The 27,552-nt window shown below is 37.5% G+C and overlaps 1 protein-coding gene across 1 annotated transcript in view; it reads right to left on the minus strand.

Moving 5' to 3' along the window:
* Positions 1-3,561: 3,561 nt before the first annotated feature.
* Positions 3,562-27,552, minus strand: part of LOC134754462 (triple functional domain protein) — a 364,706-nt gene continuing 340,715 nt past the window's right edge. The window contains exons 41-45 of the mRNA XM_063690796.1: positions 25,987-26,763; positions 14,411-14,689; positions 8,048-8,284; positions 7,686-7,877; positions 3,562-7,477 (exon numbers count right to left, since the gene is read on the minus strand). Of these exons, the coding sequence (XP_063546866.1) occupies positions 7,370-7,477; positions 7,686-7,877; positions 8,048-8,284; positions 14,411-14,689; positions 25,987-26,763 (1,593 nt within the window). The 3' untranslated portion in view covers positions 3,562-7,369. The remainder of the gene's footprint in view (positions 7,478-7,685; positions 7,878-8,047; positions 8,285-14,410; positions 14,690-25,986; positions 26,764-27,552) is intronic.

Below are 27,552 nucleotides of genomic sequence, written 5' to 3' on the forward strand. Positions count from 1 at the left end.
GGAAATTATGGATCTAGGAAGCACAAGCGGTTTACCCAACATTTAAACATTTGGTATGTATATAAATTAAAGGCCCCTTTTTCATGTCCACACCATTTGACATTTGGGGACCTCGAGGAATCGGAGCCATCTTGGAAAATGTGTACCATCCTGGAGAAATTCGCGTTTTATTCTAAATCTACGATCTCTATAAAAATATGGTGTAAGGCAACATTAAAGCTTATTAAATTCTACATAAAAAAGTCCTAGATATCTTTACCAATAGAGTGTCGATTTTGGAGCAAAAATGTAAAATTGATAGATTTAGTCGTTGAAATTATACACGTTATGTTATATCTAAATAACAAGTATTGGTTTCTATTAGCACGTCTTCTCACCTTGCCTTTTAATAATGAGGTCGCGAGCGTGCGTCACCGGTAATATATGAAGAGAGGAGCAGTTTTTAAAAAATCATCAAAATTTATGGTGGTAAATTATACAAATTGATGTATAAGAATAGTTTCAGCAAAACGTAGATTGATTAAGTATCCAAATTACCTTGAAATTAAGTCGATGTTCAGAGAAATTGTCACTTGTTTTGAAGTAATTTCTGGAGAAAATTGAATTCGTTTAACTTTCATTTCCTCGAACTCTGTCATATAACAAAAATGTAATCTGATAAAGGTCAAGTACAGAATATGTGTAATACAAATTTACCATTTTTAGCAGTCCAAACATTACAAAATTTACAAATAAGAGCGACAAAATCTGTGCTTCACGCGCGTTTACCTAAACGTCCATCAGAAAAAAAATCAATACTAATTTAGTGAGTCTGTTTTCAAAAAAATGATCTGATAAAAGGCAAGATAAGAAGACGTGCTAATAGAAACCAGTATTTGTTATTTCAATTAGGTAACAAAAGGTGTACAATTTCACCGACTAAATCTATCAATTTTACATTTTTGCGACTAAAATCGATACCGGCCTCTTAAGGTTTACCCGTGTGAAGCCGGGGCGGGTCGCTAGTTTCATATAAATTCCATAGTTGCAAATCGATTTGACAGTTTGAAAAAAGAAACTGATTTGACTAGTAGTCAAATACTCTAACCTAGATGTATTGATGAAGTTTTTGATGTAGAGCTTTTAAGGTGGTTCGACTAGGTTACCCAAAGCTTAAACCCCGCTAGATGGCGTCGCTTTCGCAAATTTTCAGGTTTTATTTTTTTGTGGAATAGTGTTGGTATCTGTATACTTAAAAGTATGTTTAGCGCACTCTTTACATAAATATTGAACTATTATAATAAACATTGAATACTTCATTGTGCAAAAACCACCTTTAATGTCGACAGAGTGTTTCTGTCATGCTATTTCCTACTATTACTCACACATGCAAACAGTGTTTCCGTGATGCTTGTAGTAGACAATTTCATGCAGTGTAAGTATGCTGCAATGGCGTTGCGGTATGTTCGTGGAAATACTTTTTTTTGTTCTTTTTGTGTTATCTTTCTTATACCTTTTCTTCTTCGAATTCTTGTTCGATTCCGATATAACCGAAATATATTTCAGTGATATCGGAAACGGCTCTAACGATTTCGATGAAATTTGCTGTAAGGGGTTCGATCTAGCTAGGTCTTATCTCTGGGAAAACGAGCATTTTTGAGTTTTTACTATGTTTTCCGAGCAAAGCTCGGTCTCCCAAATATTCAGTATTATTAATAAATTAGTTTATGAACGTTTTATAAAAATATGTTTCGTTTTGAACTAAAAGGTACCACATTGTCGGTTGTCGATTAGGTTGATTTAATTTTGAAGCTTTATGGAAATAGTGTCTTATTGACAACTGACAATGAACTACCCGTTTGGCTGAAAACGTCACATATATTGAAAACCTATATCGTTGCCAATTTCCTACTTTTCGCACTTGTATCGTAATGTACTAATAATAAAGTAGTAATTGTAAAATAAAATTAAAACTTTTTATATTTTTATTTTTTTTGGATTCAAGTACAGTGAGTAACAACATTGCATGGCCTTCTAATTATAACTATTATAGAAAACGGGATATTTATCATGTTTATTTATATTATTTATTTCTCAATATTTTGGCCGGTCTTGCATGACCGGTCGTTGTGGAGATCCCTGGGGGAGGCCTATGTCCAGCAGTGGATGTCTTGTTGGTGTAGATGGATTCACACAACAAATGAAATAACACTTTTTCATATTTGTTATCCGTAGTTGTCCCTGTACCTGAAAGAAAAATAATACCATGATAGCACAAAATCTCTAATGTTATAGGAAGAAAGATGATGCAACGATATGGATTCTAATAAAGTTATCACTTACTTACCTGGTAGTAATAATTGTGTTTTTCATTCATATACAAAATTCCATCATTTTCAACCCCAGGAAAGTTTCTATTTTATTGCAGTGAAGATGTCCTGATTTTTTCTGGCTAATGAAGGAAAACATTTTATTTCCAAGAATGCCTCTTCATTTTGCACAATACCTAAAAAAACCTAGAGTTAGTGACACATTGACTATTCGGCAACTAAAACAGTAAGGAGAGGAGGTGCAGGAGTTTGTGTGGCAATTGGGTCGGCGACTGAGGGAAAGGGGTTGCGATCCTCGCTCCGGATCGTATCTGGTCCAACAGATCTCCTTGGCAATTCAACGGGGCAACGCTGCCAGTGTCATAGGGACTTTTGGACCGGCTACGGTCCGAAGTGGGGACTTGGCCTAGTTTAATTTAGTGTTTAAGATTGACATAGCCTGTTGCGGATTATATCATTTGTTAGTAGGTGACGAAGCCTGTAGCTGATTTATTGTTGTAAGCACTTGACGAAGCCTGCGTTGCTGATCATGAACTATGTGTTGTATTTAACAAATATACAAAGTGAACTTAATTAAAAAAACAGTAATAATTACATTATATAGGTATTGTTCACTGCTTATTATCCTACCATTACGGAAGAAGTGAGAATTATTTTCTAAAAAGATCGGCACGAGAAAATTACAATGTACAATGAAGGAGTGAAACTGTACCTTACGAAACTTCACCATCATGAATTCCGCTTCAATTGAGTCTGAATTTTCCTGGATTTTCGCGGACCAGAATACCGATGATTTTTTTAACTTGGTTTAGACGTTGCTATCATTTTCAATTTACACAAACAAATTGATGTCACATTAAACATGACCCTATGTGTCAGTGTCAACACTGTCAACAAAAAATGCACTAAACATGACGGCACTGCAAATCCTGCCAGGTCGGCCAGGCAACGTCGCCAACGTCATAGAGCGGCAACGCCGCACGCAACGTATTTGTACACGACATTTGCGACAAACACATACGTAAAAATGATGAAAAGATTACGTTGATTTATGTATGATTTCTGTATGAAACAAAGTTGTATGTGTAGTGCCTTAATTAAAGCCGATTGAATTTTGTATGAAAATCGAACCACCTTAAATATCGTACTAATAAATACGTAGAAAATACACAGAGCGCAATACATACATAGTGAGACACTCAGGGGCGGGTCTATATAGCCAATAAAACACTTTTCCATTGTCATATTATTGTATTACGTTATGAGCTTTATAAAATTTACAATAGGTACAAATACAACTCGATAACTAGAGGTGATCTTGGATTTCGATGAAGGTTTAAACATACGTATTTAATGGTATCTTTGTAGGTACCTAAGTATTCTCAGTAAAAACAAAGATAGATATAACTCCGTAATAGATGGATACAGTCTAAGGAAAAAACGTGCCTTGAAAAGCAAGAAAATTTGATTCTCGATCAGATGGCGCCACCACCTTTGGCCTACTCTCGTATAGATGGGGTTGACAGTTTCGTTTGTTATTTAACAATTTTAACGCATATCAGTGAAAGACCATGGGTCAAAATAATATTAAAAATAATTAATGCAAATATTGCAAATAAAAAAAAAACATTTATCCATATATAAATACATTTTTTGATATTTTAATTTTTTGTTTTAATCGTGTGTCGATAGATGGCAGTGAATTTACTGTGGCTACAAAATTATCTTGGTTACCTACTCATACTTCGACAAAGTTATCCTATTAGCGCGGTAAAAAAAAACGATTACGGCCCTGCTATGCAGGAAATCAGCCGAGTTAGGTATAATACCTGCCATCGGGCGATCAAAAATAACTATTCGTAATATACTTGTTATATTTAGAGGCCTTTACAAATGGAGGCTTTTCACAAATGTTTTTTCAACTCCTGACCAAAATACATTTCAGAACTTTACGGAACATTTTTTTGCGCAAAATTATTGTGTCAATATTTACTTTTAGATAACTATGAATCAGAACACGGTAGTCTCGGCCAAGAACGGCGGTCACGGGTGAATACTATTGCTTCGGTATGCTATTGCCACACTATTAAACATGCTAAAGCGGAGTTTTCAGTCCTAGAACAGTACATTGTGCAACGAGGGGGGGGGGTCCACGACAGGCGCTGGCTGGAGTGAATTAAAAACTCGAGTTTGCTATATTCTTACCCCTGGAGTTACACACAATGTTTTTATCACACTTGCGGAGAAAAACCTAAATCTTTTCAAACATTTGTCCGCTATATTGTTCATTTTTTGACAGGTTAGGCGTCGAAGGCACAGACCCATCCGGCATTCAGCCACGGTTGAAAATTGTGTACTTAAAATAGAAAATTGTGTACTTAATAGTACAACGAGGGGGTTAAGTGAAATTTCGGAAACGTGGGTGGTAATTTCCGACAGCCGCAAGCTGAAGGAAATTAAAGACCCGAGTTTGCAATGTTCTTACCCCCGGAGTTACACACAATGTTTTTCATCACACTTGTGAAGAAAAACCCAAATTTATTTTAAGTGAAATAATTCTTAAATACGGTGACATATCAAACATTCGTCCGCCATATATTGTCATTTGTTGACAGGTTAGGCATCAAAGGCACAGAGCACAGACCTATTCGGCATTCAGCCACGATTGAAAATTATGTTAAAATATTTTAAACGGCTATTAAATAAATCGAATTTAATATTTTTAAACAAACAAAAATATTAAAAAATATAAACGTCAATATTTTAAAAGTAAAACTTATTTACGCTACTTGGTTTGTATGAATTAGTGACATAATAAAAAAAAGCTGTAACTCCCTAGGTAGTTACAGGTTTTTTTTTTTCACAATCAATAACTCCTACGGGAACAATATAGGCCCTTTCAGTACACTTGCATCTTTTTCGAGCAAGTGTGATGAAAATATTTAAACGGCTATTAAATTAATCAAACTAAATATTTATAAACATAAACAAAAAAATATATATAAATGTCAGTATTTTAAAGGTAAAACACATTTATATGTACCTACTTGGCTCGTACGTTTTTTAATTAAAAAAAGCTATAACTCCCTTCAAGCTTTTTTCACAATCCATAACTGCCGCGGCAACAATATATACTATATATAGGCCTTTGTTCTTCAATACACCTGCATGATATAAGATCTTTTTTCGAAAGTGTGATAAAATATTATAAAATTTTACAATATAAAGGCTGTCCCAAAAAGGACGCAAGATTTGAAATTGATGAAAAACACATTTTTTTTGTTATAATATATTTGTATATAAAATCTTGAAATACATAGAATAGGGTTATTTGTGGAATAATACGTCAAGCAAATGTCCTCCTAGGCTTTGCTGGCACATACGAACTCTTTTGTCAAACATTTCTATGACCATTTTGCATAGATGCGGCTGAAATTTCTCCGATGCAGCGTCGAATTTCTCCTTTTAAAGCATGAGTGGTTGTGGGCGTATTGGCATAGACTTTAGACTTTAAATAAATAACCCCATAAAAAGAAGTCTAAAGGCGTTAAATCGCAAGATCTAGGGGGCCAATTCTGATCACCGAATCGAGAGATCACACGACTAGGAAATGTTTCATGCAGTAATTGCATCGTTTCTCGGGCTGTGTGGGTGGCAAGTGGCCCCGTCTTGTTGAGACCACATTGTTTCCACATCGATACTTTTACACCATTTTTACAAACCATAAACATTCAGCTGTCAAATAGTTTTTCTTTAGGGTGGCCAGTACTAAAATACAAAAACCGGACAAGTGAGAGTCGGACTCGTCCACCGAGGGTTCCGTACTTTTTAGTATTTGTTGTTATAGCGGCAAAATCTGTGAAAATTTCAGCTGTCTAGCTATCACGGTTCATGAGATACAGCCTGGTGACAGACAGACAGACGGACAGACGGACAGCGGAGTCTTAGTAATAGGGTCCCGTTTTTATGGCGGCAAATTGAAATCATGCGTCCTTTTTGGGACACCCTTTAATTACATAGTGTCTGACTATATTTGAATTTATTACATTAGTTGTATGCTTATTTATGATACTTTCCATATTTTTAAGTTCTAAACAAATATTTAAAATAAAACGCCTCACAAGCATAGTGGCCACTGGTACATTTACATCTCATGAAATCGGGATATTTTGTGGTTGGGTTTTATTTGAATCTTATATCTGGTGTAATAACGTATACATATATATGACCTTGACTGTAGACTACTAACTAATAATGAAATGAGTGGGCTTTTTATCTTGCGTCACTTACAGTATACTAGTGGGTATAAAATGGGCTCAGTTCTAGGATAGTTATGTGTATTTACAATGCACTTAACAGTCATATCCATTCAGTTCTTAAATGGCTCTGCGCTACATTATTGATTATAAGTGATAAACACACCACTTTAGTCATACCTATACTTTATACATACATAATATAAATTGCATTTGGTCACATCAATGGGACAATTTTAATGTCATAACTCATAAGTCTAAATCTTAATGTCTATATACAATTGGAAAGAAGTTTAAAAGTACATTTTAGAAATAAGCATCATTTATATTAAGCATAAATCACAGTCACTTCCTTACAATCGGCCACTTACGTAATCTACACAAACTAAATAGATCCGAAAATAATACTATAAATAATTAGTGCTGACGAAATCTCAAAAATCTGCAAATAAGTCAATTAATTAAAATAGCAAAGACACAAAGGTGGGCACATTGACTACAGAACGATTACAGTCTTCTCGAGCACGCAGCCCGTGCCAAGCGCACGTCTTTTGGTTACAGCCTGCACGAGCCGAGCCACTACTCTAAAGCCGGCAATTTATCTTTTAAAACTCACAAACATTTACTTCCGAAAACAAGACGGGCGCATTTTTCAAATGAATACTAACATTGGCGCGCATATGTAACGATCATTTTTCGGATAAAATCTATGCTGATCTTCCGCGAATATAATGATAGTGTCGAAACCTAACAAACAATGTTGGTTTCGTTGACGTTTCCGTCGGGCGAGTGTCGGCGGGCGTGTCAGGTGTCGGGCGAGCGCAGCGCGTGCAGCGCGGGCGCCAGACCCGCCGGCCGCCGCCGCTCCAGGAACGTCTGCAGCTGGTTCGCCGACAGCGCCAGACCAGGCGCCTGACACACAATTACTCTATAGTACACTCCGCTTCAACATTTTACTACTCCTACTCCTCTCCCCTAATTTTAATTAAGGCAATGTTATATTCCCAGATATCATCGTTCAAACGAAAAATAATTATTCGAATAGTACAAGACACAGAATGATGGTACCAAGACCGAAGTGAATTGTTTAAAAGTCGGAAATGAATGAATAGGTGTATACCTCATCAAACCAGGGATCGGCGAGCGCCGCGCGCGGCTGCAGGCGGCGCGCTGGCGCGGCGTCGAGCAAGCCGCGGATGAGCCGCTGCGCGCCCTCCGCCACGCCGGCCCAGTGCTCCGGCGGGAAACAGTAGTCGCATTTGATTATGTTCGCCGTCGTCTCCTCTATCGATTCATCCAGGAAAGGCGACAACTGCAATAAACGCACTAGTAAGATTACCAAATATTCGGGTAGGCTTGTTGGATTAAAAAAAAAGTTTTTTGATTAAGTGCATATTTTGAAAATAATCGCTTTTACTGTTATTTAACCGGAAGCAATAACGTGAAAGCATCACTATAAAATGTAGTATAAAAGCCACGTACCCCAGTCAAGAAAACGTATAGGAATACTCCAGCCGCCCAGGCGTCCCAGGCACGCGCGGGCGGGCGGCCCAGAACGCACTCGGGGGGCGCGAACTCCAGCTGCGCGGCCGCGGGCGGCAGCACCTCGCGCCCCGCCGGCGCGCTCGCCTCGCCCTCCGTCAGCTCCACCGCCGAGCCCAGGTCCACCAGCTTCAGCTGCGGGTGCGCACCCGACAATTCCACCAGAATGTTCTCCGGCTACACATTACATATTTATTCATAAATATGTGTTTTTTATTTAGTTTTAACCAATAATATGCTAAAGGTGATGGATAATAAAAAGAGGTTGCAATTAGCGGAGATTAGAATGTTAAGATGAATGTGTGGTGTGACGAGAATGGATAGGATAAGGAATAGAGTATACAGTGGAGAAAAAGAATCGTACACTTACACGAAAAATATACTTTCTTATACAGCTTCTTTTGTGAACTTCGCCTCGTGTTGGTATATATATAGAAAACTTATAGTATGTACATGTAATGAACTATGGGTGTCCGGTGGCAGAATTAGGATTTAAATTTCGAATTGTTCTAATACCGTTGAGCGGTGGGATGGGCGGGGGGCCGCGATCGATTCGTTATAAGTGCGGGTTACACACTTACACAGTCACGATGTCGCAGTGGACGGGTGAACAACGTGCGTTCGCAATCGAAGGCGTATTTTAAAGCCAACGATTCTTGTGCTGTTGCTCGTCGAAGATTTTTTTCGCATTACAATATTCGACGGTTACGTGATGCCTCAAGCGAAGATTTGATTCGATTGTGGGTGCGGAGGTTCAGGACAACAAGTTCAGCAGTAAACAATCCGCGGCCGGGACCCAGCCGATCTTCGAGGACTGATGACAACATCGAACTGGTCGCGAACAGTTTGCGCGATAATCCGCGTCAGTCCGTGCGTAAGAGGGCGGCTACGCTAGGGCTCCCTAAAACGATTGTGCACGAAATGTTGAAAAAGGACCTTAAATTTCACCCTTTCAAAATTCAGATTGTGCGCTTAAGCCCAAAGATTACAATTTGCGTAAAAGTTTCTGCGAGACAATGTTGCAACGATTTCATACAGTAAACATGCACAATCTCTTGGAGCGACGAAGCCCATTTTCATTTAAACGGCTGTGTTAACAAACAAATTTGCCGTTATTGGTCACCGAAAGGACAGAATCCACGTTTAAAACATCAACAGCCACTTCACAGTCCCAAAGTTACGGCTTGGTGTGCATTATCAAGTGGAGGAATAATCGGGCCCTATTTTTTTGAAAATGATCGAGGGCAAGCCATTACTGTGAACGGTGTTTCTTATCGGCTCATGCTTAACGATTATTTTCTGCCAACAATAAGAGAACATCCTGCCTACAGTTCACACACATGGTTTCAGCAAGATGGCGCCACACCCCACACTGCTAGAGACCATGGCTCTTCTTCGTGATTTCTTCCCTAAAAAACTGATTAGCCGTTTCGGTGACATCCTCTGGCCACCCAGGTCGCCGGATCTCACCCCCATGGACTTTTTTCTATGGGGGTACCTCAAAAGTAAAGTCTATGAAACAAACCCAGCAACCATCTCAGCACTAAAAGAAAATATCGTCCGCGAAGTTAATGGCATCCCAGCGTCACTTCTCCATCGAGTGGCGCGAAATACTGAGGTCAGATTCCAAGAGTGTGTCCGACGTCATAGCGGAAGCCAAAACAAAATTTTTGACCCGCAGTTCCTAAAAAAAATTCGCTGCGGGGGGGAGTGGTAAAACATTATTTTTTTTGTATGAAAAAAAAATTCTAAAACCTATCGAGTGTGGTATCATACAAAAGGGCTTTTTGAGGCGATTCTAAAAGTATATCACATCATTACATTTCGGGCATTTTTTTTTAAATTAAAACGAAAATAATTTTCGAAACATACTAAGTTTGGGCTCCTCCAGACACGATATGGCTGATTTTTTTTTGTACAATATACCACAAATAATACGTGATATCCTCATATCTAACCCCAAGAAAGCAATTTTGAAAATAATATCATAAGCAACTTTTTTTTAATTTTTCAATTTTACAAAGTGACAGTTCTACTTCAATACCTATTTCACGAGACTTATGGAACTATACTGCAGATACGGTACATATTAATCATAAAATGATACGTAATATCCATATATCCAACGGGAAATACCTCTTTAACCCTTTAACTGCGCCTTTTCATCAGTTGGTATAATTTGTTTAGTTATTGACACAAATATCAAGGTTGTATCCTCCAGCTACGATATACCTTACTGATTTTTTTTGTACAATATACCACAAATGATACTTAATATCTTGATATCGAACCCCAAGAAAGCAATTTTGAAAATAATATCATTAACAATTTTTTTTTAATTTTTCAATTTTACAAAGTGACACAGTTCTACTTCAATACCTATTTCACTAGACTTATGGAACTGTACTGTACATATTAATCATAAAATGATACGTAATATCCATATATCGAACGGGAAATACATCTTTAACCCTTTAACTGCGCCTTTTCATCGGTTGGTATAGTTTGTTTTGTTTTTGACAGAAAATATCAAGATTGTATCCATCATATACGATGTATGTAAATATGTACCTTACTGATTATTTGTTTACAATATACCATGAATAATACGTAATATCTTGATATCTAACCCCAAGACAGCAATTTTGAAAATAATTTCTTTAAGATTTTTTTTAAATATTTTTTATGTGTATAATTTTTCAATATTACAATATTGAGAAATTAAAAAAAAAATCTAAATGAAATTATTTTCAAAATTGCTTTCTTGGGGTTAAATAATAAGATATTACGTATCATTTGTGGTATATTGTACAAAGAAAAATCGATAGGGTATATCGTATCTGAAGGATACAATCTTGATCTTTTGTGTCAAAAACTAAACAAACTATACCAACTGATGAAAGGCGCAGTTAAAGGGTTAAAGAGGTATTTCCCGTTCGATATATGGATATTACGTATCATTTTATGATTAATATGTACCGTATCTGCAGTATAGCTCCCAGCACTTTGTAAAATTGAAAAATTAAAAAAAATTGTTAATGGTATTATTTTCAAAATTGCTTTCTTGGAGTTAGACATGAGGATATCACGTATCATTTGTGGTATATTATACAAAAAAAATCAGCCATGTCGTGTCTGGAGGAGCCCAAACTTGGTATGTTTCGAAAATTCTTTTTGTTTTAATTTAAAAAAAAAATGCCCGAAATGTAATGATGTGATATATTTTTAGAATCGCCTTAAAAAGCCCTTTCGTATGATACCACATACCATAGGTTTTGGAAAAAAAAATTTTTTTTTCCATACAAACAAAATAATGTTTTACCACCCCCCCGAAATTTTTTTAGGAACTGCGGGTCAAAAATTTTGTTTTGGACTCTAGTATGTGTGTGCCAAACGGCTAACCTGTAGATCGATTTGCGGTATTTTTATACGAACGGGTTAGACTATCACGGTCAACATTTAGACGAAATAATTTTTAAGAAATAGAACCCACACCTCTTCTTTGTAATAAATATTGAAATAAATTTATATCTTCTGTAGTTTTTTTATTATTTAAATTTGAAATCCTAATTCTACCACCGGACACCCGTATTAAAAAATAAAGATATCTAATATTGATGTGGTTTAACAGTTTTAACACCCCGTGGCACTGACTAAAATAACCGACCTGGTATCACATTACATCTCAAAACTTTTTTGTAGTAGAAGTATTGCGTTGCGAGACTTGCATCTTTTTACATGTAATGTTTTTGATGGGATCTCATCTCTTTTTGTAGGCAGTCCTTCTTTTCGGGTACTACTGCTTGTACATCAGCTACCACTTTTCTCAAAGCTCATACTCATACCCGTCCCACATTATACTCGTACTCATACCTATCCAATACTCATGGCCATACCAAACTATACTTGTATTCATACAATACTCATACACAAGTACCTATCCCACACCATACCCGCACTCATACCTATACCAAATTCATATCCTGACCATACTCATAGCCATACCATACTCATACTATACACATCTACTCGTATATACTCCCATCGTACATCTTAGACCTTTACTTTACCTACTATTTGTTGGAATTGCAAAAGTAACTTTGTAATAGCACATATTTATATGGGACTACTTATGTTTCAAATTTGTGGGTTGGCTAAAAGTACCTTAGAATTATGATGATCGGTGAAGTAAAGAACTTTGACATGCTTTGTACGTGTGGATTCTAAAAATATTTTCCATAATGTCAATATCCAGGGAGGAAAATGAGGACTACGTTTGTATGGAGAATCGATTGTCCCCTATCCTCATAAGAGTCCCCGGCAAGCTCGGCCGAATTGCACCTTTTCATACAAACGTAGTTCCCGCTCTCATTTTCAAACTGCATGTTGGATTATAATGAAACTTTGCACATACAATGACATTAGATATAATTAGTAATAAGTAATGTCATGTAGTGGTGTGTCTGTAATTAGTTTATATAGCTCCAGTTTATAAAACAAACAAAATAGAGCAAAATCATGTTTTGTATGAAAAACTTAAATTCACTGTATATTTTTAACTATGGTATCTGAAGCTACATAAACTAATTACAGACATAGATATACCTTATCCTATTGTAAGTACAAAATTTCAGAGCAATCTAGATAGTCGTTTTAAAAATGGAGAACCGAGCTTGCCGGGGACCCTTAAGGGGCCCAGTGACTATCAATCCGCCGGACGGTATCGGCCTGTCAGTTAGAACAAAAAACCGGCCAAGTGCGAGTCGGACTCGCGCACCGAGGGTTCCGTACATTACACAATTTAAACAATGTATTTTTATGTGAAACGCGAGTGAAAGAGAAATTACGGTTTACGATTTATGACGTATTAAAAAAAAACTTCTTACTAGATCTCGTTCAAACCAATTTTTGGTGGAAGTTTGCAAGGCAATGTATATCATATATTTTTTTCAGTTTTATCATTCTCTTATTTCATAAGTTATAGGGGGGGGACACATTTTAATACTTTGGAAGTGTCTCTCGTGCAAACTATTCAGTTTAGAAAAAAATATATATTAGAAACATCCATATCATTTTTGAAGACCTATCCATAGATACCCCACACGTATGGGTTTAATGAAAAAAAATTGAGTTTCAGTTCCAAGTATGGGGAACCCCCAAAATTTATTGTTTTTTTTTTCTATTTTTGTGTAAAAATCTTAATGCGGTTCACAGAATACATCTACTTACCAAGTTTCAACGGTATAGTTCTTATAGTTTCCGAAAAAAGTGGCTGTGACATACGGACGGACGGACAGACACAGACAGACAGACATGACGAATCCATAAGGGTTCCGTTTTTTGCCATTTGGCTACGGAACCCTAAAAATTTGACAGTTCCGAACAACTAACAGGCCGATATCGTCCGGCGGACTGATAGTCAGTGGGCCCCTTGAAATCTTATTTTTACATTTTAATTAATTTGCGTATTAGAACTGCCACCCTCTTGCTATTTGTAATTTCAAAACATAAAATCGGACTTTACTGTACGCAGTCACAAAATGAGATTTAAATCATAATACAACTAAAGCATACTGTGCCATTAGAAATAGTAGATTGTGTTACAAGGGAGCAAAATGACATATTTACGGCGAGGGCGTACATTGAATACTAAACGAAGCGAAGGATTCTATAATAGAATCCCGAGAGTAACGAGGGATTCTAAAGTAGAATCCTGAGCGTAGTGAGGGATTCTAGTGTGTTACGCCCAAGATGGAAAGAATTTTGCTACCATGTGACACATACTGCTTTTCACATCACCTATGAGGTAATTATGATGTTTAAAAATATTATTTAAGCTAAAAAAATAATGTGCGTTTTTTTTTAAATAGTGTCCTACAACGGAAAAGTGTTACTTTGATCCCTCCTAGCAGGGAAGAAAAGTGCCACTTTGATCCCTCCTAGCAGGGAAGAAAAACCCCTTTTCCGAATTGGCGATGTGAAAAGGTTTTTATTATTATGCTTTAAATTTGTACTTTTGTGTATATGACAGCGATCAGGAAAATCGGATTTTACGTTTAGAAGTTATAACTAGCAGCAGGACAGATTTTATATGTGTATAGCTAAAAAGGAAAAATTGTAAAATGGGACGCAGTGTTGTATGGAGGTTGTCCGTCTTGAATGTTAACTAGTCTCTGTCCGTACATAATATACCAACGGGCAGTCTAGCACACTCCTAAAGGGATACTACACTTTCCATAAGTATTTTTATTTTCTTAATTTAAATTATTTCCCTTGACAATAGAATGAACAGAGAGAACTAACCCTGATGTCGAGATGCGCCACGTTGTTGGTGTGCAACCAGTCGAGCGCGGAGAGCAGCTGGCGCGTGTGGTCGGCGACGAGGCGCTGCGTGTAGAGCGCGGGTGCGGCCGCCGCCCAGTCCAGCAGCGCGCCGCCGCCCACCAGCTCCAGCACCAGTGTGTGGGCGCCCGGCGCCGGCACGTCCGCGAACAGCGCCAGCGCGCGCACCACCGCGCCGTGCGCGCCGCGAGACAGCAGCCGGTACTCGCGCTGCGCGTCGCAGCCGCGCCCTACCACCACCTACAACCGTACGGTTCATAACATGCTATCAATGTATATATTTCGGGAAAAAATTACGACATCAATTGCTATTCTCTTTTTTTATTGTTTTAAGATACAAAAAGTCGCACACAATAGTAGTTTATGTGACTGCTACATAATGAAAGGCATTAAAATACAAGTGTGGGTTTAAGAAACGAACGAAATGAGTTTCTTAAAAGGACCGCACGAGTGTTTAAATGCCTAATTATGTCCAGATACATACACTATTTTATCTACACACATATTATAAATATTTTTATCGCTCATTTTACACGAAACTTTTGCTATATGTAGTTAGTTTAAAAACAAGAAAACAAACTATTTTTTTTACTTACAAACGAATTAAAAGATAAACTCTACGTCAAATGGCGGCAAATGAAAACTTTTTTCACGCATGTCACGCATCCGTAGTTTTTTTTTAAACTAGAGATTAGTAGCACAATCGGATTAGGACTAACCTCAACATCTCTACAAGAGTCCTGAAATTTGGTATGTATGTTAATTAAAGGTCTCTTTTTATGTTCACACTATTTGACATTTGGGGATCTCGAGGAACCGCCACCATCTTGGAAATTTGCGTTTTACTCGGAATTTTAGTTCTCTGTGTCAATATGATCAAAGAGGATATAATTAGATAGAGCGGTACTGTCATAGTAGATTTTGTAACCACAGTAAATTCACTGCCATCTATCGACACACTTTAAAACTAAAAATGAAGATTTATAAAAAAACCATAAGATGTATTTAAATATGGATAAAAAAAAATTTATTTGCATTAATTATTTTTATGATTTTGACCCATGTTCTTTCACTGATATGCGTTAAAATTGTTAAATAACAGACGAAACCGTCAACGCCATCTATACGACAGTAGGCCAAAGCTAGTAGCGCCCTCAAATCGAGAATCAAATTTTCTTGATTTTCGAGGCACGTTTTTTCCTTAGACTGTATCCATCTATTACGGAGTTATATCTATCTTTGATATGATGTAAACGGATTAAATTATACACAAAAAAGTCTTCGACACTGTTGCGGAAGAAATACATTTTCTTAGAGAAAATATTTGCTGAATCCAGATTTAGCGCTTATACCCTTTCAGGGGACATTCTCTTCATAGGAGGAACATGTATTTTTTCCGCAAAAGTGTCGAGGAATTTTTTTTGTAGAATTTTATCGGGTTTAATGTTACCTTACATCATATTGTCGTAGAGAACTTAGATTCCGAGTAAAATGCTAATTTACCCAACCTTGTACACATTTTCCAATACGGTAGCGGTTCCTCGAGGTCCCCAAATGTCAAATAGTGTTGACATGAAAAAAAAAACATTTAATTAACATACATACCAAATTTCAGGACTCTTCTAGAGATTTCGAGGTTAGTCCTAATCCGATTGTGATATATAGTGCACTGCCTTATGGGAATATAGTTCAGATCCGGAAACCGCCTTGAACTTTCAGTATAGTATTTAGCATGGTATTGGGTCTCCCAAAACTGCCGGGAGACAGCAAAGCCGGCCATCTACTTCAGCGGAATGACGTCATCAAAATGACTCCCGTCCCGCCTCGTTGCGAATGCTGCATATTGCACCCAAACTGTGTATTGCACATACACGTGTGGAGTATTAAATGAAAGCCAATTAAATATACTATATTTTATTTTACTCTGTACCATAATATACAACAGTTAAAGAGCAGTTGCTCTTCACGCCCGTTTGTAAGTTTACAAAGAAATCAAAATGATGTTAAAAAAATATTCGATTATTTTGGGTTTTACAACCAAACCAAAAGTTGAACGTTAAAGCAATGTACTACAACATTAAAGATGACGTCTCAAGCCATAAAGTATACCAAAAAAAATTTAATCTGACCAAAAATGTGGAAATTATGCATCAAAATGTAGGTATTGCCGGAACAAATGAATTAAGTTTAAATAACACTAGACCCTACTCATAGCGTTGTGTTCCTGCCGGTGAGTAAGGTTGCCAGAGCTCAACGAAGGAGAGGAGTGTTAGGGTCGGCAACGCGCGTGTAATATCTCCGGTGTTGTAGGCGTCCATAGGCTACGGTAACTGCTTACCATCAGGCGGGCCGTATGCTTGATTGCCACCAACGTGGTATAAATGAATTAAAGTTTAAGAAATCCAAACAGGTCATTTTCAGGATTACCCCACATAAGCTTCAAGTATGTTATTAGCAATATAAATAGGATAATAAAACTGCTGGGTGACAATCTCTATAGTGCCTGAGTGACAAATAATGGCGTCATACATGTGACCGCTGCCGAAATTTGTAAAATCTAACTTATAACTATACCATGAGTCATACAAGTGTGCTATATCAAACGAAAGGTTATTAAATATATTATGATTCGTTAATACATTATTTAAAATAACAATGTACAATTTAAGGGCTACAAACAAAGAAATACCCCCTTTTATGATTAAAGTTCGTGTATATATATTTTATAGCTCCATTAAAAACGTTATAATAATGTTGCGTATAATATAAAAGAAACCAGTTATTCAACTATATGTATAGTCTAGACAAAAAAAATCAAAATCGTTCTCCTTCTTGATGCGACTGGCAAATCATTTTTTACTTTTTTGCAACCGGGTTTTTTAACCTAATTTGACCCCGCTGAATCCGAATTTGCCAGTTGCCAGATCGAAATCTTGACCGGAAGTGAGATATTCAATATGGCAGCCAATATTACCCTACCTAGCGACCCCAATGAGTTCCTTGTATGGAGGCTCATATATTTTGATATTTTTTTATATAATAAGAAATAACAGTAATAATAACACGTATTTTCCGAGAGTTTCGAGTACCTACGTGAAATGGTTCGAAATATACATCCCTTTAAAGGTAGAAAAAATCGTCGTCTGCGTCGCACCGACATACGAAATCCCAGTAGTAAGGCATCGTTACAACACAAAATGCACTCAAAGGGCTTTAATTACTAGTATTTTATTATTGAATATATTATATATTATATATTATATATATATATATATATATATATATATATATATATACATATACATATATATATTTAACTTATTTAATTATTATATTATATTATATTTAATTATTTATTCAATATTTTAATCATTCAATACGCTCATCAAACATGATCAAACATTTATTCAGCAAATAGGCCACAGGGGCACTTTTACATGTCAATTTTTACGAACAATAAAATTAACCCAAAATTACAAAAAACAATTACATAAATATAAATGTCAAATTACACAAAAAAAACTAATAAAAAATATACAAACAACAGAAGTACTAAAAATGTTTATACATGTAAAAGTCTCTAGGTGTCATAGATAAAATGTATATAATAATAAAAAAAGATTATCAAATTATCCAGAGATGTAAAGGGTCTCCAAGACTTGAATTGTTATATAATTAATAAAAAGACAAGATATTAAATTAGACAAACAGACGCTTTTGTGACATTCAATCTATCTACGCATACTAGACTCAATAGGCATGATGACAGTAATTAAAAGTCACTTAAATATTATATTTATTTAATGAAACTAGTCGTGGAATACGAAAAACGCATTTAATTTTTTTTATATTTGGCGAGATTGGTAAATGTTTTGTTAAAATAAAATTACAAAACACGCAAGTCCGCCATGATTCGGTTAACACCAATCAGAGGGAATGACGTCACGTTCATGTAAACAAATATCCAAAGTACTAAAAGCATTGGTTCTCCTATGGTTCTCCTGCTATTTTATTTACGATTCACGGATTCAATTTAAGTAGTTTAAACCGAATATTGACTAATAATAATAACTTGAATCATCCATGATTTACTAAGGCAAACATTTGCCTAGATTATTATTCACAACGACGGGACTTGATCGCGTAAAATAAGTTTTAAATTCACCTCCGACGTTTCGAGGACGGCGTTGTCCCCGTGGTCTCGGAGAAGACTGGCTCAAGTTGACATCAACATCTTCTAGGCGCGCGAGTTTTTCGAACTACCAAAATTTTCAAAATCTGTCATCATGCATATTGGTGTAAAAATGCGTCTAAGTAGTATGAGAACTATGAGAATTGGTACGAATAATTAATGTTCAATTGTTAATTAATCAATTGATAGGGTGTGTAAAGTGCCAGAGTGTAACTATAAAATCTTAAATATTATGAAATAAGCCTCAATTATAAGTTCGTTAGATAGCTCTAACGCTGATGCCACGCAAATGACCCATAAAACCAAAAACTATTTTATTGTTACGGACGTAGTACGTTAGTAGGTATGATATTATTTTGAGCAACTACTAGGTACCCATTTTATGAAAATTAACAAACAAATTGTAAAGAAAAATTTGGGGCTTATGTAGGGTTCCATACCTCAAAGGAAAAAACGCAACCTTTATAGGATCACTGGTGCGTCTGTCAGACCGTCTGTCGCAGCCTATTTGCTCCGAAACTACTGAATTAATTGGGTTCAAATTTGGTACACAAAATCTAAATCTGTAACCCAAAGACAAACATGGATCGTACATAAATGAATTTTAAATATAGGTTTTTTTTGTGCTAAATGAGAAAAAAATGTTTTCTGACATAAATAATTTATTATTTTAAGATTAATAGTTTAAATAGTAGTAGTAGTAGTAGTAGTAGTAATCACTTTATTGTACACAACACAGGTTTACAAAAATAAATTATAGTAATGGAAGTACAAGAAGAAGAGTGGAGTGGAGTTTAGAAGTTGTTTAAGTAAATATGCAAAAATGACAAAGTCGCAATGGTTACCTTAAATCGTAGAGCTATTGCGAAGACCGAGTTCCGCGTAGGGCCGAAGACCCGAAGAGACTGGGAGAGACTCGCTTATACTTGAGACCGAAGGTCGAGCTTCGAGAGATTAGTGCTCAAACACAGAGTAATAGTAAAAGTGTCTAAATGCGAAGGTCGAAGTCCAAGCTCCACGTAGGGCCGAAGGACTGGAGCCTGACAGGTACGTGCTTCCTATAATTTTCACAAATATCTTAATTGCGAAGAAACATGATCGAGTTCTGCGTAGGGCAGAAGGCCCGTAGCGTTCGGGAGAAGCGCTCACACGCGCGGAGGCCGAGCTGCGACAGGTTAGTGTTTAAACACATTAAAGCATCAAACGCTGTTTGTGAAAGCTGCAGGACAAATTCCGCATAAGGCCAAACTAATGCGTCCAAGAGAGGCGTGCCTTTTGTGGTCAAACACAGAATATTAGTCTTAATGCGAAAACTGAAGGACTAACTTCCCGCAGCTCTGCCTTCGGACTCGCTTAGTTGCGCTCACCTATCAGCCCTAAACGCTAAACGGAGCTCTGCCTTCGGCCTTCACAATCAAGATACTTGGTCACGTTTCAGGAAGTTGGAAATTATGCCCGACCTACTAGTAAGAGTGTCTTGATAAGTTCACGGGCGTGTTCAACCTTTAATGGGTCATGGGTTATGGGTCTTTAGCTTTCGCATTTCTAGGCACTTGTACGCGTAGAAGCGCGATTCTCTCGGAAGCTTTGGGCCTGTGGACCTACGTGGAAATCGTCCTACGGCCTCCGCATTTAGACGCTTGTACTATCGTTCTGTGTTAAAGCACTACACTCCTGCAGCTCGGCCTTCGCAATTGAAGAGATACTTGCCTGTCGGACGTACTCGGCCCACGGCCTTATGCGGAGCTCAGATTTGTTCTGGTCTGTGGACAAAAAGCGTGCGCCTCATAAACGCTTGATTGTAATTAAATTTAAGTAACATCGTAAAATCAATTTACACGTAAATACTACCTATATATGTATAAAACCTACATTTTAACAGACTTTCAAAGGAGGAGATTAGGTACGAAAAGAAACCGTTGTTTTGCTTGTTTATCAAGCAAATTCAATTTATAAATTATGATTCCACTCATAAATGTCGTTTTCATGTACCTATTTTATGTAATGCTCTTTCATTTAATACCCGATGATTAGGACTATTCTTTGCATAATACTTATGAGCGCATTAAGGTAGAATTTTCGGTGCGCTTTAGTTTTTTTTTGTACAACTTCCACCGTTTTTATCGGAAATTTAAAATTTAACCTGTGACAAATAGTTGAATAACTGGTTTATTTTATATTATACGCAACTATGTTATAACGTTTTTAGTTGAGCTATAAAATATATATACTCGAACTCTTTTCATAAAAAGTGGTATTTCTTTGTGTGTAGCTCTTAAAATATACATTGTTTTTATAAATAATGTATTAACGAATCATAATATATTTAATAACCTTTCGTTTGATGTAGCACACTTGTATGTATGACTCATGGTATAGTTATAATTTAGATTGTGCAAATTTCGGCAGTGGTCACATGTGTGACGGCATTATTTGTCACTCAGGCACTACAGAGATTGTCTACCATCAGTTTTATGATCCTATTTATATTGCTAATAATATACTAGAAGCTTATGCGGATTATCCTGAAAACGGCCAATTTGGATTTTTTAAACTAATACAGTGTAAACTATATAGCGATACTCAAGGGAACGGACATTTTTTGACGCTATAGAGAGGTTTCGTTATATAGAGAGAAATTAATATTAAAGTAAAGCAACTATAAGCAACACACGTCGCCGTTATAGGGAGTGAATCGTTATATCGAGTGACGTTATATTATATATTATACCTACCTATACCTACATTTTGATGCATAATTTCCACATTTTTGGTCAGTTTTTTTTTGGTATCAGTGTATGGCTTGAGACGTCATCTTTAATGTTGTAGTACATTGCTTTAAGCTCAGCTGAAGTAGATGTCCGGCGGAGACCCAATACCATGTCCAAAAACATAATAAAAGTTGGTAGCGGTTTCCGGATCTGAACTATCTCTTCGACCGTTCCCCAAAAGACTTAGTACTAATAGAGTCGGGGTCAATTGCCATATCGTTCGATACTAACTAACATGCGAGATTAATCTAAATTGTATGTAATTTAATAGTTATTTGTGCAACAAGAGAGGAAAGTTGCTTTTTCTTGCGAGTGTTTATTTTGAGTCCCAAGAAAGCGAAAGATTCTAAGGTAGAATCCTGAGCGTAGCGAGGGACTCAAAAACACGAGCTGTAAAATAACTTTGCTCTCGTATTGCACACATAATTTTTCACCTCAGTAGTGAGAACATATTAAAGTTTAAAATGTATTTCGAATTACACATATAAACAGAAAAAATATATATGTAATATAATATGTAATATAATACCATACCATAACATACCATTCCATACCATACCATACCATACCATACCATAGCATACCATACCATACCATACCAAACCATGCACCGTACCATACCATACCAAACCATTCCATACCACACCATACCATACCATACCATACCATACCATACCATACCAAACCATACCATACCAAACCATGCACCGTACCATACCATACCAAACCATTCCATACCACACCATACCATACCATACCATACCATACCATACCATACTATGGTATACCATACCATACCATACCATACCATTAAAAAAAATGTAATACAAGTATGAAGTGGCAGTTCATGGCCTTCACTAAATTAAAAAGCTACTTTGTTTCACTCCCTGGAGTGAGGAAAGTCGCACTTTCGTCACTCAAGGGAGTGACGAAAGAGGATTGTTCGAGCTGCTGAGGTGAAAATTTAATTTCGAATAGAACGTCATCTCGACTGGTATTAAAATAAAGGTCAAATCAAATTGCTTTATTTCAGACGTTCGAAATATGAAAGTCAGCAAATCAATTTTGATATAATAATGAAGCTAAAATCTGTCAGGCCATTAAAGTCAGTAGAAAAAAGCAGCAAATTTGAAAAATTTAGTGTTCGAAAAGAAAGGCGTCGTGGCAGAAACGGGAACTAAAGCCTGACCAGTAATATATGATCATAGTCAAGAGGGCGCTGTTTATTCTCATGTATAGGGTGCCAGTTCAGTATAGTATGAAAAAATTAGTTCCAACGAGATCATATATATTCCTGGTCAGGCTTTAACATTATCAATTTTATATGGCAATCAAACCTTTGACACCTGTCTTGTAAAAATTAAACAAACTTGTGTATTTTTATTTACAAAAACTGCAAGTTTTATGTATAAAATATTACAAAACAGGATAAATCCGTACATAAAACCACAAGGGAAATTATATTTAATATTGTTCAGTTTTGTCAGCGGGAAGACAACGGCTAAAAGACGACTTACAAAAAGTCATACAACGTGCTTCCGATATGACGGGTATTTATGTTGTATTTAATATAAAATAATTACCTATTTAATAGTCCCCTTAAGTAATTAGTCTCCGGTACATAATCGGTAAATGTATTCATTAAAAATATATTAATTTACGTAAATTATGAAGGTCATTCGTGATCTTGAAATAATTGAAAAATAGTTTTGATACTTCACCATTTTAGTCATGTTTAATATTTGTATAATTTATTTTCAGGACTGAGTAAAAGTACCTACGGTATCTGGAATAAAAGACCATTTTATTAGATGATATGCAATAATTTGTAATACACATGTCAGATTCCAGCACATCCAGTTTAGATGAAGACAGTTTGATGAGTGTCTTTGGTTATTTTGAAGCTAAGTCAATCATAAGTTACGTTGAATATTTGTGCCATTTTCAACCAAAAGGGTACTTACTGTCGGTTGTTAATAAGGCGCTATTTCCATATAGCTTCAATTCGAAATCAACCTTATCGACAAGCGACAATGTGTTACCTTTTAGTTGAAAACGTCACATTTAGATTCAGAGGGCCTACCGCGAACACCGAAGTTCCCGAATTGCGGGCATCTTTCTCTTTTACTCCAATCAAGGCGTAATTAGAGTGACAGAGAAAGATGCTCGCAATTTGCGTACTTCGGTGATCGCGGTAAGCCCTCAGACTTCGATTTTAATAAATAAAAGTTTTTAATTGAAAATGTTTCCTTATTTTTAGTTATGAAATATTATTTAATACCTTTCAGTGATTTTAGTAAAATATCGTGATTCGAACAATCCCAATAAGACCAACCTATTCAGTATTCACTGTTTTTATGTCCCCGATACTAAAATTATAGTTCGATTACCTACCTAATCTACCTATCCAGGTTTGTGCTAAAATAACTGTTGGACTGGGCAGATTGGAGTAAATTAGAACCTATCTAGTTTTGTACTAATACGACAATTGGTATGGGCATGTATTTTCAATCGAACTGTCACTGTAGTATCTGAGACAAAAAACCGGTCATGTGCGAGTCGGACTTGCGCACCGAGGGTTCTGTACTTTTTAGTATTTGTTGTTATAGCGGCAACAGAAATACATCATCTGTGAAAATTTCAACTGTCTAGCTATCACGGTTCATGAGATACATCCTGGTGACAGACAGACGGACAGAGTGGCAGTCACTAGTGCCTGTGCTAATTCTTAGGATTAGGTTGCCGAGCCAACACCGAGCTCCATTTAGTGAGCTGTGGCAAAAAGCCGGAACAAAAGGATTCAAGTATCACCTTAGTACTATTAGTTATTCTGTGCTTTAATGTCGTACTATAATTACGTAACAGTGTTGTCAGCATAGCAAAATTCGTAAAATAGCACCGGCACGCCCTCAAATCCTACGACGCTTCACTTTCCGCACATACTCTAGGCGCGAAGGGTAATCGTCCCTTAGAACCTAGGAGGATATGGAGTAGCCGTTAACAAGCATTCCCCTTTGTCGAAAATAGTCGGCCAATGGTCATACACAATGTATGGACTGACATTTATCTGACATGGCTATTTTGACGTTACGTATACATTTGACGTTCCCCTCCCGCAAAAATTGGCAGACTTTTTTATACAGCAAATTACAGACGTGGCGGCTCCGTTTGGTTATATCCTCCTAGCATAGAACATTTGAATTTCGCGCCTTTTTCTACTGACAATGTTCTTTTCTTGATGGACTTGAGGGCGGTGTTGCCCGTAGCCACTGTCACGTAAAAGGGTAGGAACAAAATAAATGCTCTTAGAGCACGACGCTGTTCGGTGGTTGTTGTAGTTGTCTCGTAAAACCGATAGCTGGATTTTACGAGAAGCACGTGGACTACCGGCCGTTGACTCCAAAATGGTGGTTAAACACGCTTTGAGATTAATTCTCCATTCACTGCACACTACCACATTAGATTATTGTATAATAAAGCTATCGATATTACACTTTAAACAATATTAATGAGCAAAAAACAAAGGAATTAATCACGAGGCTACTATCAAGATGGCGTTCGAACCGGAAGTCTACTGACAATGTTGTTTGACTAACAAAACAGTTTATCTTAATGTTGGCTGTTCGGTACAATGCACCTTAACACGTTTTGGGCCTCGTGCGGCACGTGCGCCCGGTCAGCGAAAACACATTACCACAATCATTTTCAGCAAAGTTAGAATATTGTACTTTACTTGTTAACATTATTCAACTCTTCCATTATAACATTTTAGTTTTAACATTATAATAAACATTTGTTGCTACTACTCTCCGGACGTTTAACTTCACCGCCACCCGCACATTGGCCGTTATTTACGGATCTTGAAGGCAACATCATATGTGTGTAGATTAATGTATTTTAACGACATACATTTGGACCATTAAATGTGACAGACTATATATAATATTAATAACAAGTCGAAGCACGGCTAATGAGGCAATGCCCTTAAACAGGAAAATAAACGAATTGAAAAATACATAACTAAAAACGTTAAATAGGAATATAAAATAATAACATTAAACAATTTACACTGCTATGGGAAAATTGTACCATTTTCAACCAAAAGGGTAATTATTGTCGCTTGTCAGTAAGGCGCTATTTCCATATAGCTTCAATTAGAAATCAACCTTATCAACAAGCGACAATGTGGTACCTTTTGGTTGAAAACGTCACAATTAAGCTTCACAACAAAACTACTTATTTTACCAAATGACAATAAGAAAATATGAAGGCTCGTTTAATGATAGTATTTCTGGCGAAATTAGAACGACTAAACCTGATACGGAATGTTACGGGGCTGCGAGGCAATTTAAAACAATTTTTTCAGGAGTCGATGATTCAGTGGGGTACTTTAAACTTTATATAAAAAAACATTTCATCGCGTCGCGTCGTTAGATTTTTTTCAATTCTTGTTTTATGAACAACATATTGAATTAAGTTGCCAAGCGAGCTGAGCTCCTTGAGGTTCAGGAAAATGATGATCCACCAGTAGAAAACAAAATCAAACATGGTGTTAAGATATGAGGAGTAATTACCTGTTTAAGGGCAACTCGTTGTCCCGTCCCAGTGTCTCTCGCCGCCAGAACGCGCGCCGTGCGGCCGCGGCCGATTTCTTCATCGACTGCGAACCGGCGCGCAAACTGTTCGCGCTGCCACGTGCCGCCGCCGCCGCAAGCCGCCGGCGGCGATACCCCGCCCGGCGCGCCGCTTCGTGCGCACACCAGCCGGAAACTATACTGCCCCGCCGGTAGTTCTTCCAGTGCCAGTGTATGCACCGCCGCGGGCGTTTCGGTTGCCCGTCGCCATTCCCCTTCGCCCACTCTGCAGTATTCGACATGTGCGGGCGCAGATTCGTCCCACTGAACGACTAGGCCGCCGCCAGGATGCGCTCGCACGGCGGGCACGCCGGGCGCGCCACCTGATCCCACGGTCAGCCTCGCCGAGCTCTGAACGCCGCCCAATTCGTTACTGACCAAACAGCAGTAAACGCCCGCATCGGACGCCCGACACGCGTGAATAGTCAGAGTGGCCAAGCCATCAGGAGCGAAAGTAATGGCAAATCGGCCGCCGTGTCGCAGCGCGCGAGTTTCCGGCGCGGTCTTGCGCCAGGAGGACTGGGCGCGCGTGGCCGAGGCGCGGCAAGAGATGGTGGCGGAGGCGCCAGGCGGCACGGTCACATCGGCGGCGGGCTCGGCGAGCTCGGGCGCGCGCAGTTCTGTGACGACGCCCTCGGCGCCTGGCTCGGCGCTTGCGCTACCCCCGCCGCCGCCGCCGCGCCGCAGCTTCAGGCCCCACGCCCTTTTCGACAGGCCCTGTTATGACGCACACGGTCATTTTATTTCTCCTAGCATTCGAAAATCTACATCACAAGCGACACATGCATGCTCACCCTGTTCTCCAACACCGGTTTAAGCGTCGATTCTTAATCACTGTACATTTATCATTTCTACGCTATTTATTTACAATCAATACATAACTTATAAATAGTCTTTGGCGGGTGTACAATTTTAAATCACTTTTAATGCAGTCTTTTGTGTTGATCAATTGGCCCGCTATCACAGTCTATATATAAAATGCATTCCCTGGTATATCATACCTATAACAAAAAAAAATTTACATAAAAGCGTTAAAAAGAAGTCATGCATATAGAAGAAAAGTGCAAAATATATGTTGAAAAGAAGGTGGCATTTAGTTCGCAAAGTTTGTATTTTTCGGCTCAAGGCAACGGCTACCAGAGAGCAACTCTAATGCCCTCATTACAGCAGTCAAGTGCTCAAGGTGTTGAAAGCCAAGGCCCACCTTACCTTAACCCTTAAATGCATAATGATGTATATATGCATCGTATATTTGATGGTCCGTGGCTCAATATGCAGCTATCCAAAATTACATTTATTACTTTTATACAGCATGACACATCTATTTCAATTTATTAAAAAGTTATACAAAAAATCATGCATTTAAGGGTTAAGGTGCCGTAGGTTCAGAGAGCGGAGTTTTTGAAAAATCGTACCGCTTTTAAATTACAATACGGTTGCCAAAAATTTTATTAGCAATTTTGAGGATTTTCATTAGTCGATTACGGTCGATTTTCATCGATGGCG

This window comes from Cydia strobilella, chromosome Z (genome assembly GCF_947568885.1).
Source record: "Cydia strobilella chromosome Z, ilCydStro3.1, whole genome shotgun sequence".
NCBI classification, from domain to species: Eukaryota; Metazoa; Arthropoda; class Insecta; order Lepidoptera; family Tortricidae; genus Cydia; species Cydia strobilella.